The sequence below is a fragment of the Delphinus delphis genome, chromosome 2, assembly GCF_949987515.2.
Source record: "Delphinus delphis chromosome 2, mDelDel1.2, whole genome shotgun sequence".
Classification (NCBI taxonomy): Eukaryota; Metazoa; Chordata; class Mammalia; order Artiodactyla; family Delphinidae; genus Delphinus; species Delphinus delphis.
In genome coordinates this window covers 132,371,076-132,386,760 of record NC_082684.1, presented here as the reverse complement: position 1 = coordinate 132,386,760, position 15,685 = coordinate 132,371,076, and the positions used below count along the sequence as shown (strand labels likewise).

The 15,685-nt window shown below is 35.2% G+C and overlaps 1 protein-coding gene across 1 annotated transcript in view; it reads left to right on the top strand.

The window, feature by feature from the left end:
- LRRC49 (leucine rich repeat containing 49) overlaps positions 1-15,685 on the top strand; it is a 129,068-nt gene that overhangs the window by 53,256 nt on the left and 60,127 nt on the right. The window contains exon 9 of the mRNA XM_060003703.1: positions 15,057-15,204. Within this exon, the coding sequence (XP_059859686.1) occupies positions 15,057-15,204 (148 nt within the window). The remainder of the gene's footprint in view (positions 1-15,056; positions 15,205-15,685) is intronic.

Here is a 15,685-nt window from a genome sequence, read left to right as displayed (position 1 = left end):
TACATTTTGGTCTTTTCTCATTTCCAGAAAGTTTCCTTGGATTATACTTTTAAGTATTAGTTCTGTTCAATTGTTTTGTTTTTATCTTCACGATCTCCTATTACACATACTTGTTTTCTTCTTTGGTTTTCTTCTATTTCAACCACTTTACTTCTGATCCATTTTATTTCTTTGCCTTGTTTTCATTCTCTTGGTTGTTTTTTCTGGCTTTCTTCAATGTCCCTTAGTAAAATTTTATTTGGATCTAGTCTCCCTTGGGGACTTTGTGATTTCATCTTTGATTCTGCAATGATTTTGTCTTTTCCTTTCATTTCTTTCCTAAGTTCAATCAACTCTATTTTTATTTTTTCTTTTTATTGTCCATTTTTGCTTTTAATTTTTGAATTTTATATTCAAGGTGGTTTTTCATACCTCCAAATGCTTATTTGAGGGTAATTAATTCAGTGTGGAATATCATGTTATAGTTTTCTTGTTCTTCATATTTCTTTTCAAGGTGGGAGGGAATTTTCATCAGCTTAATTGGGTTTGATTTTGTATTCTCAAAATACTTGGTATAGATTTAGTCTGTTTTTGCCAGTTTATTTTGTGAGTTTGGGTGATTTACAAGAATCTTAGGTCAAGGGTATCTTCTGTCAGTGTAGCAAAAGTACAGTACGTGTGTGTGTGTGTGTATGTGTGTGTGTGTGTGTGTGTGTGTGTGTGTGTGTGTGTTGGGGAGAAGGGGTTGTGTATCTTCTTTCTAATGTTTATTTTTGGGGTTCTCTTTTGTCTTGCAAGCCTCTACATTTTCCCCTTTTGCCCCTTTGCCCATTTTCACCTTCACCATCCAATTTCCAAAGACCTCCTTTACCTTCCTTTCTATCATCTCAAGAGCAATGAATTTTTGAAGACTGCCACAGCTAATCATGTGCTCTTAAAAGTCCATTCCATGTAGCACATGCTCTGATCTAATGGCACTCTCCAATATTTTTGCACCTAGTGTGGACTTTCTCTTTCTGGTGGTGATTGTAAATTAGTTTTAGTCCCACTACTAGTTCCCCTTTTCTCTCTTGGACAGAGTTTTTTTCCAAAGTGTCCTTCTATGTTACCTACTTATAGGTAATTTGATACTTGGGCATTCTCTGTCTTTTTGTTATGTTATAGGCATTGGTTTTATGTGATTTGTCTGTTGTTCTTGTAGTTCTTATATTGTTTTTTGGAAGATGGACTGGGACATTCAGTTTATGGTCCTGTATTTACCTCACATATATGTGTATACATGCATGTATGCATGTATATACTTATCTCTCCTATCAGAATGTAATTTCCTTAAGAGTAGAAATTCAGTTTTACTCATCCTTCTGTCCTTAGCAATAATCCCAGTGCCTGTCATACACAATGCCCTTTAAACCTTTCTTTTCCATATTAACAATTAAAACAAAATTGTAGCACAACATGTTACTCTGTTAATAAATTATCTATCCCTTTCCCAAAGGCTGCAGATAGCTAAAGGTTTGTAATATGAAGTGAAAACTCTTCTAACTGTGCAATTATGCCCATGTGGGCTAGATAACCAGCCCTGGGAGTTATTATTTGAGAACCTGAATATATAGAAATTGCCATGTTCCTCATGAGTGAAGGAATATGATTTATATAGTACTATAAGATGATGTTCTTCAGTTTAGAGGAGAGCCCCATGGTTCGTGAATGAATACATTATTGTTATTATTCTTGTGACCTGACTATAAAATGAAATGAGAGATTTCAGAAATCTTTTGTTCAAATGAAGAGATAAGTAGCAGTGTTACATTATGCTACTGTAGTTTAAATTGGTTGGGAAGGTCAAAAGTGCTACAATGAATATTTAATGTTCTGATGAAATCTTAAGGGAAATGATGATGTATTCACCAATACCAGTTTCACACTGAACTCTTCCTTACAGTCATTCTGTCTGGATCATGTAGCAAATGAAATTTAATGTAACTGCCATTTGAATGAGAGATAGATACTTTTGGCAGTTCATGATTCAGAAAGAGAAGTAAGTGATGGATAGGGATATAGGGATCAAACCTAAGAATATGCATAAAGACTTATATATATGAGTGCTATGGGCTGAAGCGTGTTCTCTCCCCCGCCCCATGCATATGTTGAAGTCCTAATCCCTGGTACCTCAGAATATGACCTTATTTGGAGACAGGGCATTTAAAGAAGTAATTAAGGTAAAATGAGGTCATATGGGTGGGTCCTAATTCTGATAAGAATAGGACACCTCTGCACACACACACACAGAAGAAAACCCATGTGTGTGAAGACGGGGATAAGATATGGCCATCTACAAGCCAAAGAGAGAGGCCTCAGAAAAAATAAACCCTGCTGACACCTTGATCTTGGACTTCTATCCTCCAGAACTATGAGAAAATGAATTTCTATTGTTTAAGCTACCCAGATTGTGGTACTTTGTTGATAACCCTACCAAACTAGTGCTACAAGGATACTCATTACAGAATTTTTTAATAGCAGTTCAAAATGGAAACAACATAGGTATCCAAGAGTGGAGGCACAGATTTATTCTTATTCAAGTTTACCTATCCTACCCCCTCTGGCAGTCTCTTTGGTGGCAGCAAAAGACAGTAAGAATAGTCAACGATGCAGGCTGCCACCTTCATAAGTAACCCGAGCCAACTCATGAGAATTACCAGTAGAATGAGCACCACTATCTTTCAGTCTATGGTTTCCTCTATGCAGTGGATAGTGTAGCAAGGCCCCATGGATTAAAACATTAGTTTTATTTATGGTGATCATGAACATGCCAGAGAGAAAAAGAAGACAGGTACTATGCCTGGAAATTCTAAGCACACAGACTCAGTATATCACTTTTTACCAAAATGATTTCATTATTTGTTTTCTATACAAATTTCCTCCAGAACCTCCACTGAATTAAGATTTAAACTGCTCAGTTTATTCTTGTTTGTTATCCCTAATCTCAAATTGCTATGCCAAGACCAAAATATATTTGCTTATATCTGATTAAATATTTCTGGTTTTTGCCAACTAAACCTTACAATATAGTCCCCAAGATTCATTACCACAAACAAAAATCTTTCAAGGTTTATTTCTCATATATATTATTTCTTGTAATTTCTCTCCATTTTAATATAGCAGATTTGTTCCATAGATGACTAGAATTCAGCAGGTTAAAAAAATTAGGATATTCTAAAAACATTGAAATACTATGCATTCATTAAAATAATAATTTTAAAATAATGACATGCAAAAGTGTTAGTAGAATATTAAGGAAGCAGTATACAAAGCTATTTCATATAAAATGCTCTACATTTTGTATATCTATCTATCTATCTATCTATATATATATCTTTAGGAGGAAAGATTTTACATGGTTTTGGTTTTTTCCAAATTTTGTTTTTATACTTTTCCAAATTTCCTCACAAATTATGTATTACTTTTATAAGCAGAAAAAAAGGAAGGCAGAAAGGAACAGATATGGAGAAGAATGCTGATTTAATCTCATGGCCACACTTAAGATTTTTTGTTGCATAATTATGGAGTGAGGTGAGGTTTTCAAACAAATTTTTTTTAATGCATGGACACGGATTCGGCCAGAATAGGTGCTAAACTGGATCTCTCTCAAGGCCCCTGCTATGTCAAAGGTTAATCTTTGTGCTGCCAAAATAATAGGAGGTACAGGGCACCTCAGGGCTGAGAGTGGAGCAGTGAGGAGGGGCATTTAGGTATTTTGAGAGTAGTGGTCTTTATCACCTGGCATGGAAGTATTTCAGAATTTTAACTAAGGCAGTTAGTTATACGAAGTGTATATCAGCCCTGCATGTACATCTCAATCTCTTTAATGGCTACATTTAATTTCATTGAATGGATTAATCTTAATTTATTTAATGAGTCCCTTATTGATGGTCATTTAGATAGTTTGCCATTTTTTGACATATTTGTGAACATGGGCCAGTATATCACAGTGTGACTTTGGAGAAGTCATCTTTCTCCTTAGAATTATGAATCCTTTCTTAATATTAGCAAGGAATTGTGAAGTTCACATTAGAAATCTGTAGTTTTAAGGGGATATTGAAGTTTACCTCAATGGTCTCAAACCTTGACTTTGCATTAGAATCACCTATAGAACTATTTGGAATTATTCATCTGTGACCTAGAGATTCTGATTTAGATCTGGATGGGTTCTAAGTATTTGTATTTTTCAATAAGCTGCTCCACAAATGATTCTGTTGCCCAGCCAGTATTCGCAGCTACTGAAATATAGAAGAATTAATATTTTAAAAGAGGACACGATTGTACGATTTGTCAATGTCTAACGTATTATAAGAAGCATTGGCGAAGATGTGGAGCTACTGAAGCTCTCATACCTGCTAGTGGGAGTGTAAATAGGTAAAATCATTTTGTAAAACTCTGGCAGTATCTATTAAGTTGAACTTAATAGGATACTTTATACTCAGCAGTTCTACTCCTAGGTTTATACTCCACAGAAAAGCTTAATATTCTTAGTTTCACTATTTATAATAACACCAGACTGCAAACAAGTGTCCACTAATAGTAGAATAGAGGAAGTAAATTGAATGCTATTTTTATATAATGGAATACTACCCAGCGATGTGAAATCATCAAACTACAGCTACATACAATGTGGATGAATCTCAAAAAAACAAAACATGTAGCAAGAGAAGCCGGATTCAAACAAATGCATATATACAATTTTATCTAAAACAGGCAAATCTGTATCTATAGTGTTAGAATTGGGAGAGTGGTTACCTTTGGGAGGTGTAATGACTGTAAGGGTACACAAAGGGAGGCATCAGGGTGTGGGTAATATTTTGATCTGGGTACTACTTACATGGGTATGTTCAGTTTGTGCAGAATCATCAGGTTGTGTACTTGTGATTTGTAGTCTTTCTATGTATTACATGTTGATAAAAAGTTCAAAAATATTGTAAAACCATCATTAGGAGGAAGTAACAAATAAAATTTTTTCATGATAGAATAATAGCTGTCCTTCCATTAACTGTAAAAGAGGAATTTGGTCTGCAGTGGTGTGCTGAGGCCAGCTTGTACTGGCTCACTAGACCAATTTAGGTGCATCTCCTCACCTCAGCAACATCATCTTCGTAGCTTAAAACTGGCCATGTTGGAAATATTTACACCATGGAATTGGCAAATGCTACATCAGGTGGTTGTTTTCTCAGAGAGCTGCTTACCTACTCAGTACTGAGTTTACATCTCGTTGTATGTGGAGATATTATTTAACCTGCTTTATAGCTCATGGCATTAGTAAACAATATAAAGGTCTAAAGTGGCTAAAATGATCATGCCTTTTAGAATTATCATTATCATATTTGAGACTGCAAAGAATCTTTTTTTCCTTCTGTAATTCACATATCAATCCAGTAAGAGGAAATATGTCATTAAGAACTTCCTTTGTCATTTTAAATTTGGTTGCAGTGTCACAAATTAGCATTACAAGAACATTATCAGGTCCTGAAATCTACCCTCAGTAATCAGAGTCATTGTGAATCACCTGAGACTGAAGCTATGTTGTTTTTTTTTCCATCTTACTGCTAGAAAATGATCATTGTAGCCTGGAGAAAGCTAACAGAATTGTCATCTGCAGTTGAGACACTCAACTCTGTGCTGGTGTCTTCTGTCAACCAGATGCATACAGACATAATAGATATTCTCTTTATTGAATCGTTGTCATGGCATTGTTGTGACAAAAGAGACAGTTTAACATTTTTCTCTATTCTGTTCAGCTCTTTAGGTCTCTGTGCTCTCCTTTTCACTTTCTTTTTGATTCTATCTATATCCACAGTCTTCTCTTTATTTCTCTCTGTTGTCACTTTAGCTTCTCAAATATTAAAATCTCTTAAATATTGTGATGAATGGGTTAAACTACTAATAGTTTCCCCAAGGGAAATTTGGAGTTCTTTTTCATGCAGTGTGAAAATTTTTTTCCAGCATATTTTTGCTTTGTGACAAAAACATAGTGACTTATTATTAGAAGATATCTTGAGATTCTTTAGGACCATTCATTTCTAAGAACCCCCTACTACCATCATGTACTAGAAAGAATTCTAGTGACTAACATTAATTAACATGTATCAAACACGGATGGTTACTTGTTATGGAGCACCAAAAGAAACAGGAAAGTGAAAGAAAATGTATATGGAGAAAAAAAATATATATGTATATATCTATACATATATATCGGGTTGGGCAAAAAGTTCGTTTGGCCAACCCAATACATACATATATATATATATATATGTGTATATATATATATGTGTGTATATATATATATATATATATATATACATATATATATATGAAAAAATGCATGTTAGTTTTGCTTACTATAATGCTAAAACTGATTATGGGGTTCAACGGTTGTTAGCCTATTCCATTTTTAATAAAGTTCCCCATCATCTTTTCACCTAAGTATTTTAGTAGTTACTGATGATTGTTGTCTGAATCCATTACTTCTTTAGGGGTTACAAATGGTGATATTCTATCATTCTTCATTTTTTAAGCTATGTTTCTTCTATAAAGAAAACTTTTACTAGCTTTTTGGTTTGTGCAAGGAAAATAGGGTAAGTGCTTGATTCCCTTTATCTCCATCCACTGCCTTTGACTTTTTTACTTTAATTAAAAAATTTTTTTTGATCTCTAGAAGTTCTGTGCCTTTTCAGATCTTCTTGGAGTTTACTCACATTTTTAAACCTGTTTTTATTTCTTGGAATATATTATAATTTTTATATTCTGTTTGATGATCCCATTATATGAAGAAGTCATAGCCAGTTTGACAGTGTTACCTGTTGTTTCTGCTGGCTGTTAGAGTGTTTTATTTCCTTTTGAACTGTGAACCGTTTATTTATCTTGGTACCCATCTTTGGGAATTCTTGGGGTCTTGTATAAAGGTAGGTTTCTCCATGGATGAGTTTCATTTGTTTCTGTCAGATGCCTATGGACGTAAGAAGCCTTCGACCTCTTCAAAATATCAATTCTCCTCTTGAAACATTTTAGACCACGCATTTAGTGTGGATTCAGGTTGCAAATTGTGGTTTGTGGTTACAAGTAACCAGGGAAGAATTTTCCTCTAGTTCTTAGCCCCAGGTTTTGAGATAGGCAATATTCCTGGGGTAGTAGGTAGAAAAGTTTATAACTCACCCTATATTGAGACCCTAGCCCTTGCGGTCACAGGGTTATGGACAGGTCTCCAGTAGACTCTTCAACTTGGGTGGCCCCTGGGATTTGTCTTCTGTCCTCCAGCTTTGAAGATCATGTAAACCAGAGCTCAGGTTCATTAGGTTCAATAAGTACCCTCACAACAAAAAGGTCAGTTTCAACATTCTGCTTACCTCTCTGGCTTCCCACCTTTACTTTTTTTTTTGGCTTGCGTACTTCTTTTTTTTTTACGGTGCACGGGCCTCTCACTGCTGTGGCCTCTCCCGTTGCGGAGCACAGGCTCCGGACGCGCAGGCCCAGTGGCCATGGCTCACGGGCCCAGCCACTCTGCGGCATGTGGGATCTTCCCGGACCAGGGCACGAACCTGTGCCCCCTGCATCGGCCGGTGGACTCCCAACCACTGCACCACCAGGGAAGCCCTTTTTTTTTTTTTTTAACAGGTTATGGATGCATTTGAGAAGATTTTTAAAATATATTTTATGCATTTTTAGTTGTTTTTAGCAAGAGCCTCAGTCCACAAACTTAGTTCATCATTTTATCACAAATACAAACACTGTCATTATATGCTCTTTTCTTTAACTGTGCTTCATTCTTTAAGATATTAACTGTGCTTCATTCTTTAAGATATTATCTTATTGATCTTTCTAGTTATTTTATGTTTATTAATTGTGTATATTTCAGTCCTTGTGAGCACACTTGATTTATTCTACTGTTCCATTTCATTTTAGCCTGCTAGACACATAGTAACTATTCAGTAAAATTCTCACTTATCAGTATAAAATAAGTGAGCTTTTCATTAAGATTATTCCAGAGTACTTGATACTTCATTGGTATGAAAGAGTAAAACCCCTTTTACTAGCATACCTATCTTACTTTTGGGGAGAACTTTCTAATTGGAGAAATTTGACTGGTATTTGGGAATTCTTAGTTAAATATCTATGTGGTATACATGCATCTATGGGAATTTTATATTTTCTCAGTATTTTATTAAGTAAGCATAAAATGGACTGAAATAGTTCATTTTCCTTTTGAGATGAAAGTTTTGATCAGTAGGGACAGATTGTTCCTCTATAGGTTCTTTAGCAGATAGGAAGCAGATGTGGCATTGGGTGGAGACCGCTAGGGGAAGAACAAATGTATGAGTAATCTGGAAAACGATTAAAGTCAAATTATGAGTTAAATGTCAGCCTTTGGACCAAAACTTTTCCATTCTCGGTACTTCGAAGAGACAAGCAACTGAGTGTTCTTAATAAAGGAGAGACTGTTCTTAAAAGCCAGTACCACCCCACTATACTTAGTGTTGTATTTACAAGTGTTTTTGTTTTTTAATAATCTGATTTAGACTTTCTTAGGTAGGATATAACCCTTCATTAGCCTGTATTTGTACTTAAGGAGTCTGGTTTTATTTGATTAGCGAATGTCTTTAAAATCATATGCACTTCGTGCATTTCTAGGAATGTCTGGCATGTTTACTGGTCAAATGCCTTGCAGATGGAAATGGAATTTTGTGAGGAATCTTCTGGATCAAATACGAATCTATTTTTACTTTAGTAAAACTATTCAAAGCATAAAGACTTCAGTCTGGGTGTAAATGCTAGCTGCTGATCTGGGAAGGGTTGCCAGGAAAGTACCTGCTAAGGATTGAAATGATTTTCCCATTCCTGGGGCCTTTTTTTTGGTTGTGCTTGAATTACAGACATAAACCAGATGGGCATCAACAGGTCTTCTAGATCTCTGAAGTGCTTCATGATGACTACATTCACTAGGCACAATGTTTTCTCCTGTATTCACTAATGTGCTTTATAGTATTTGAATTCAGTGAAGATACTGTTTAGTTTTGTGTTTAACAGCACCCATTTAGAAATTATTAGACTAATTCCATTCTCCAGGGGAATACTTGAGAGGTAGAGCTGGGGACAGTTATAATCATTTCAGTTTAAAATTATACCTGCAATAAGAAATAAATCATAGACTCTCTGCAGTCCAGCTTGTAAATAAATAATAAATAACAATAAAATTAGAATATATCTACAATGAATGAAGTTTTCCAGCTTCTCTGTGCTTCTGGACATATTTTTCCACTTTTCAGTGCATCTGCCTAATTAGTGACAGATATCAGGTCATAGTGGTCTTATCCGGTCATAGCTTACAGTTTAATTCTGTTCAGATATGCTGGGCCATTGAAGAAAAATGCTCTTCAACATAGAAGAGCTATGTTGCCTCTACTTCTCACATTAGTTAATATCTTAATGTTGAAATTAAGTTATACCATCCTGTGGTAGCTGGAGGAAAACGTAATGAAAGCCTTTTGGAAACATGTGCTAATGGCCACTGGCCACCAGTGTAGCATAGTGTTCCTCATAAAGGAGAGCTGATAGAGGAAAAGGTGATCTGTCAAACATGTAGCTTTAATACTTTAAGTTTCTTTGTAAATCAATTTATTGAGATATAATTTACATGTAATAAAATGCACCCATTTTATGTGTAAAGCTCAGTGAATCTTGACAAACTATACACCCTTGTAATCACCACCTCAGTCATTAACCCGAGAGAGAAACCTTCCAGATTCCTCTCTTCCTCACACCCAAATAATTACTAATCTCTGTTCATACTACACTCTGAATTTCTGTAGAACCTATTCCCTCCTCTTTACTCTCATAGCTACTACCTTAGATATGCTTGACCCTTACTTTTTTCACCTCTATTACTTACTGCAATCTACTGTATAACTGGTTTTTTACTCTTTAACTCTTTTTTTTCCTTTATACCTTCCGTAATGTTACTAAGTTGTGATTATTCTAATCACATTAGCCCCCTACCTTGCTTAAAATCCCTTGATGACCCTTCACAGTTCCCATTCTCAGTCATCAGTTTCTAAGTAAGAGATTGGCTCATAGTGGCAACTGCCTTGATGACTTAATCGGTTATGAAATATGCATGGAGAAGCAGATTTGTGAAGGGAAGGTGATGAGTTAGTTCACTTAACAATGTGGAGGAGTAAAAGTTTGCCTTGTGTTTCAGTTTTAAAGTTATCAGAAGCATTTTATTTGATTCTAGCTTTACATAAAAAACTATGAGGGAAGGAGAAAAGCATCTTTCAAATGTTCATCTAAAACACCATAAACTGTTCTGAGATATTTTATATTGATGAAAAAAAGAATTTTATCAATGCTAGGTAGGAAAAATTACAATGTTTGTTCTTGTTTATTTATACTCAAAGCGATTATTAAGTCTAAATTCATGAACACTCATTTTATTTGCATATACTAGCCTTTTAAAAAGTGCCTTCCTTAATTCTCAACCACGTCTCAAAAACCATAATGTGTTTATGAATTATGAGATTTACCTTTTAGGTTGGTAAAGATAAACTCTGAGGTAAAATAATTGATAGCAGAGTATCTCTACCTTGAATGGGAGGAAAACATAGAAGAAATACTTAAATATGACAATAAAAAAACATAATGAACTTTATTTTTGCTACAGATATCATCTCAACCTTAATTGTCAAGCATATAGGTTATTTTCTATACCATAAATATTCTATATCCTCTAGTTTTTCTTAACACAGAAAGATATTTAGTATAGTTCCTAAATATAAATAAAGTAGTCCTAAAGTACTTTTAGGCCTGTTTACATTAGTTATTTCAATAGTCATTAAAGAGAGTGATTCTAATTTAAATGAGTTTTATCAGTCTGCTCTGGGGTATTATTTAGAAAAGTGATTATTCCCTTCTTTAAAAAATGAAAGTCCTCAAAAATTAAAAATAAAACTACCATGTGATCCAGCAGTTCTTCTTCTGGGTATTTATCTGGAGAAAATGAAAACAGTAACTAAAAAAGATACAGGCACCCCCATGTTCATTGCAGCATTATTTATAGTAGCCAAGATATGGAAACAACCTAAGTGTCCAATGATGGATAAATGGATAAAGAGAATGTGATACACACACACACACACACACACACACACACACACACACACACACACACACACGCACAATGGAGTATTATTCAGCCATAAGAAAGAATGAGATCTTGCCATTTGCAACTGCATGGATGGACCTTGAGGGCATTATGCTAAGTGAAATAAGTCAGAGAAAGACAAATACCGTGTGATCTCACTTATATGTGAAATCTAAAATAAATAAATAAAATGAAATACCAAGCTCATATATATATAAAACAGATTAGGTAAGGGGTGGGTTAAATGGGTGAAGGGTGTCAAAAGTACAAACTTCCACTTATAGAATAAATAAGTCATGGGGATGTAATGTACAGCGTGTCAGCTATAGTTAATACTGTATTTCATATTTGAAGATTGCTAAGAGAATAGATCTTAAAAGTTCTCATCACAAGAAAAAAATATTCTGTAACTATGTATGGTAATGGATGTTAACTGACTTAATCATGGTGAACATTTTGCAGTATATACCTATATTGAATCATGTGTATACCTGAAATTAATACAGTGTTGTATGTCACCTGTACCTCAATAAGAAAATGAAAGTCCTGATCAAAATCCTAGCAAGCAGATATTGACAAATGGATTCTAAAGTTTATATGGAAAAGCTAAGACCTAGAATAGCAACATGATACTGAAGGAGAACGAAGTTGGAGGACTGACACTAACCTATTTCAAGACTTACTATAAAGGTACAATAATCAGGGCAGCATGGTATTGGTGAAAGAATGGACACATATATCAATGGAGAAGAATAGAGGGTCCCAAAATAGACCCACACAAATATAGTCAAGCGATCTTTGACAAAGGAGCAAAGGCAATTCAATAGGGAAAGAATAGTCTTCTCTATAAATGGCACTGTAACAATTGGATATTCATATAAAATTGAATCTAGGCATAGACCTTATACCTGTTGCAAAATTAACTCAAAGTGGATCATACCTAAATATAAGACACAAGACTATGAAACTTTTAGAAGAAAACTTAAGAGAAAATCTAGACAGTGTTGGGTTTAGCAAGTTTTTAGATACAACACCAAAAGCATGATCCAGGAAAAAGAAAATTGATAAGTTGGACATAGTTAAAATAAAAAACTTCTGCCTTGTGAAGTACTCAATTAAGAAAATGAAAAGGCAAGTCAGACTGGGAGAAATATTTGTAAAACATATATCTGATAAAAGACATATTCGTGATATGACCCAAAAAACCCTTAAAACTCAACAGCAAGGAAACAAAGAATCCAATTTAAAATGGGCCCAAGAGGGCTTCCCTAGCGGCGCCAGTGGCTGAGAGTCCGCCTGCCAATGTAGTGGACACGGGTTTGTGCCCCGGTCCGGGAGGATCCCACATGCCACGGAGTGGCCGGGCCCGTGAGCCATGGCCACTGAGCCTGTGCATCCGGAGCCTGTGCTCCGCAACGGGAGAGGCCACAACAGTGAGAGGCCCGCGTACCGTGCAAAAAAAAAACCAAAAATGGGCCCAAGAGCTGAAAATTCAGAGAAGATATACCAGTGGCAAATATGCATATGAAAAAATGCTCAACATCTTTGTCATTTGGGAGTTGCCTATTAAAACAATGAGACCACTACAGACCTATTGGAATGACTAAAATTAAAAAAAAAACTGACAAATATGAAATGCTGATAAGAATGTAGAGCCAGTAGGAATGCAAGCTGGCACAGCCACTTTGGAAGACAGTTTGGTGGTTTCTTAGAAAGCTGAACATAGTCTTACTGTACAATCCAGCAATTGCACTACTGAGTGCAATTCAATACCCAATTGAGATGAAAATTTATGTTCACACAAAAACCTGCATATGAATATTTAAGCCGCTTTATTCATATCACTGAAAACCAGAAGTAACCAAGATGTCTTCAATAGGTGAATGGACAAACAAACTGTGGTACATATAGACAATGGAATATTATTACTCAGTGATTTTTTTAAAAAAATAGAAGCTATGAAGCCACGGAAAGATACAGATGAACCTTAATTGCATACTGCTAAGTGAAAGAAGTCAATCTGAAAAGGCTACAAATTATAATATATGATTCCAACTCTATGAAATTCTGGAAAAAACAAAACTATATAGACAGTGAAAAGATCAGTGGCTGCCAGAGATTCAGGGAGAGAGGAGGATGGTTAAATAGGGGATTTTTTAGGGCAATGGAACTATTTTGTATGATACTTTCTTGGTGGATACATGACATGATGCATTTGTCAAAACCCATAGTACTTTACAGCACAAAGAGTGAACTTTAATGTATGCATATTAAAAAAATAATTTAGTAGGTTGGAGGATCCCAGGAAGAAATGCATATAGACTGTGACAGGAGATTGTAACTGTATTTCAATTGCATGGAACAACCTTCTTGAAGGTGTGAGCAGGGAAGAGTGGGAGGGGAAGGTGCTGACCTAAGTAACTTTGGAAATGAGTCTGTAAGACTAGATGCAAAAGGAATTACACATTATCATTATGCTTTTGTTAATAAAGTTATTTCCCATGGGGGTACAAATTGAAAATTCTGATACCACTATACATGTATTCTGGAATTAATAATTAACTAAATGGATGAGAGATGGTGGGAGCCAGATTTCTCCTTGTTGGAGTAGGAATTTACAGATAAGTAAGGGAAAGAGGCTAGAATGATCCCTTTGGTAATAGATTAGAGTTGGAGACATCAATTTGAACTCATGGTTAGCTTAATGTAGACACAGATGGTTTCATAGAGAAATATCAATATGCGTATATGCACAGGTTGGTATACACACATATATTTCCTTGCTCTGTCATCAGAGGGCCTAAAAGAAATGACACCTAGTAGTAAATAGTATACCTAGCCACTAGATCTTTGTTTCTAATGCCATTCCCCAGTAAAGGGAATCATGGCTTCTTGAAGAAATGGCTGATTCTAGGACTGGGGTAGGAAATATATGAGTCTAGAGAATCTTATAATGCTAGAAAGTAAAGAAGTGCTTACAAAAACAAAAAATCCATGTTAATAGGGGTATGTCAAATGGACGTAGGAGCCAACTGAAAGAGGTCCAATGGCCAAAGCTGGAAGAATTTGAACAATAAAATAAGTAAACTAGTACTGGATTATAACCCAAAGAATGAAATGAAATGTCCATGAATCAAAACTGATATAAATAAATACACAGGGAAAAGACAAACTCCCTGGGAAGAAGAATTCCAAATAAATTATGTAGATACTGTGCCCTCAATGAGAGGAAACTGAACTTCTACTCCTTAAGTATGGGCTGTACATAATGACCATCTTCCAAAGAATTCAGTATGGAAAGAAGGGGAGGGAAGAGTAACTTTACATTGGAAACCTGCCAAACACTGTTTCAGTTAGGTGATCAAGGTCAACTTCAACAGTGATAAGTCATATTAGTTAATAGTATGTACCATAACCCTAATCTTATCATGAAAAAAATATCAGACAAATTTCAGTAGAGGGGCAGCCTACAGAATAACTGATCAGTACTCCTCAAAACTGTCAAGATTATCAAAAATAAGTAAAGTCTAAGAAAATGTCACAGCCAAGAGGAGCCTAAGGAGACATCACAACTAAATGTAATGTGGTATCCTGGATGGGATCTTGGAACAGAAAAAAGACATTGTGTAAAACCTAAAGAAATCTGGATAAAATACTGACTTGAGTTAGTAAGAATATATCAATATTAGTTCATTAATTATAAAAAATGTACTATACTAATACAAGATGTTAATAATAGGGGAAACTTGGTGTGGAGCATGTGGGAAGTCTGTACTATCTTCTCAATTTTACTGTAAATCTAAAACTGTTCTAAAAAATAATGTGTATGAAACAAAACAAAGTACTATTTGAAGGTCTCACAGTAATCCAGTGGTTTCTGTCTTTCCTGCAGTTTTGAGAGTGTTTGCTGCCTTGCTGATTCTACTTCTCTCTCAGACATCACTTTTGATGGCAATCCAATAGCTCAAGAGTCATGGTACAAGCACACTATCCTTCAGAATATGATGCAGCTGCGCCAGCTAGATATGAAGAGAATCACGGTGAGTGAGAACTCTTCTAAACTGCTCACCATACTGTTTTAGTTAGCATGGGTTAGAACATTGGGGTGCATAGTCTTTGCTTGAAATGCTTCTTATTTTTACTGAACTATGGCTTATCATGACTATATACTTCATAAATATAATGACAAGTTTTTTACCTCCTATCCGTATTCCCAATTTCATTGAATTCAATTCCTAGCCTTTTTTTAAAACTAGTCATCATGCTTGTTTTTCATTCTTGCTTAATATCCAGCTAATAATTTACTTTGAAATAAATGAATAAGAATTTCGTTGACAAGTTATATAGTGTAATGGTTAAGAACATGGGTGCTGGAGCCAGACTGCTTGAGTCTGCATCCTGGCTTGACCATTTTCTAGTCATATGACCTTCGACAATTTACTTAACCTTTCTATCTAATTTTCCTCAAGGTAAAATGGGGATCATAATTATATTATGTCATAGGGTTGTTGTCAAGATAAA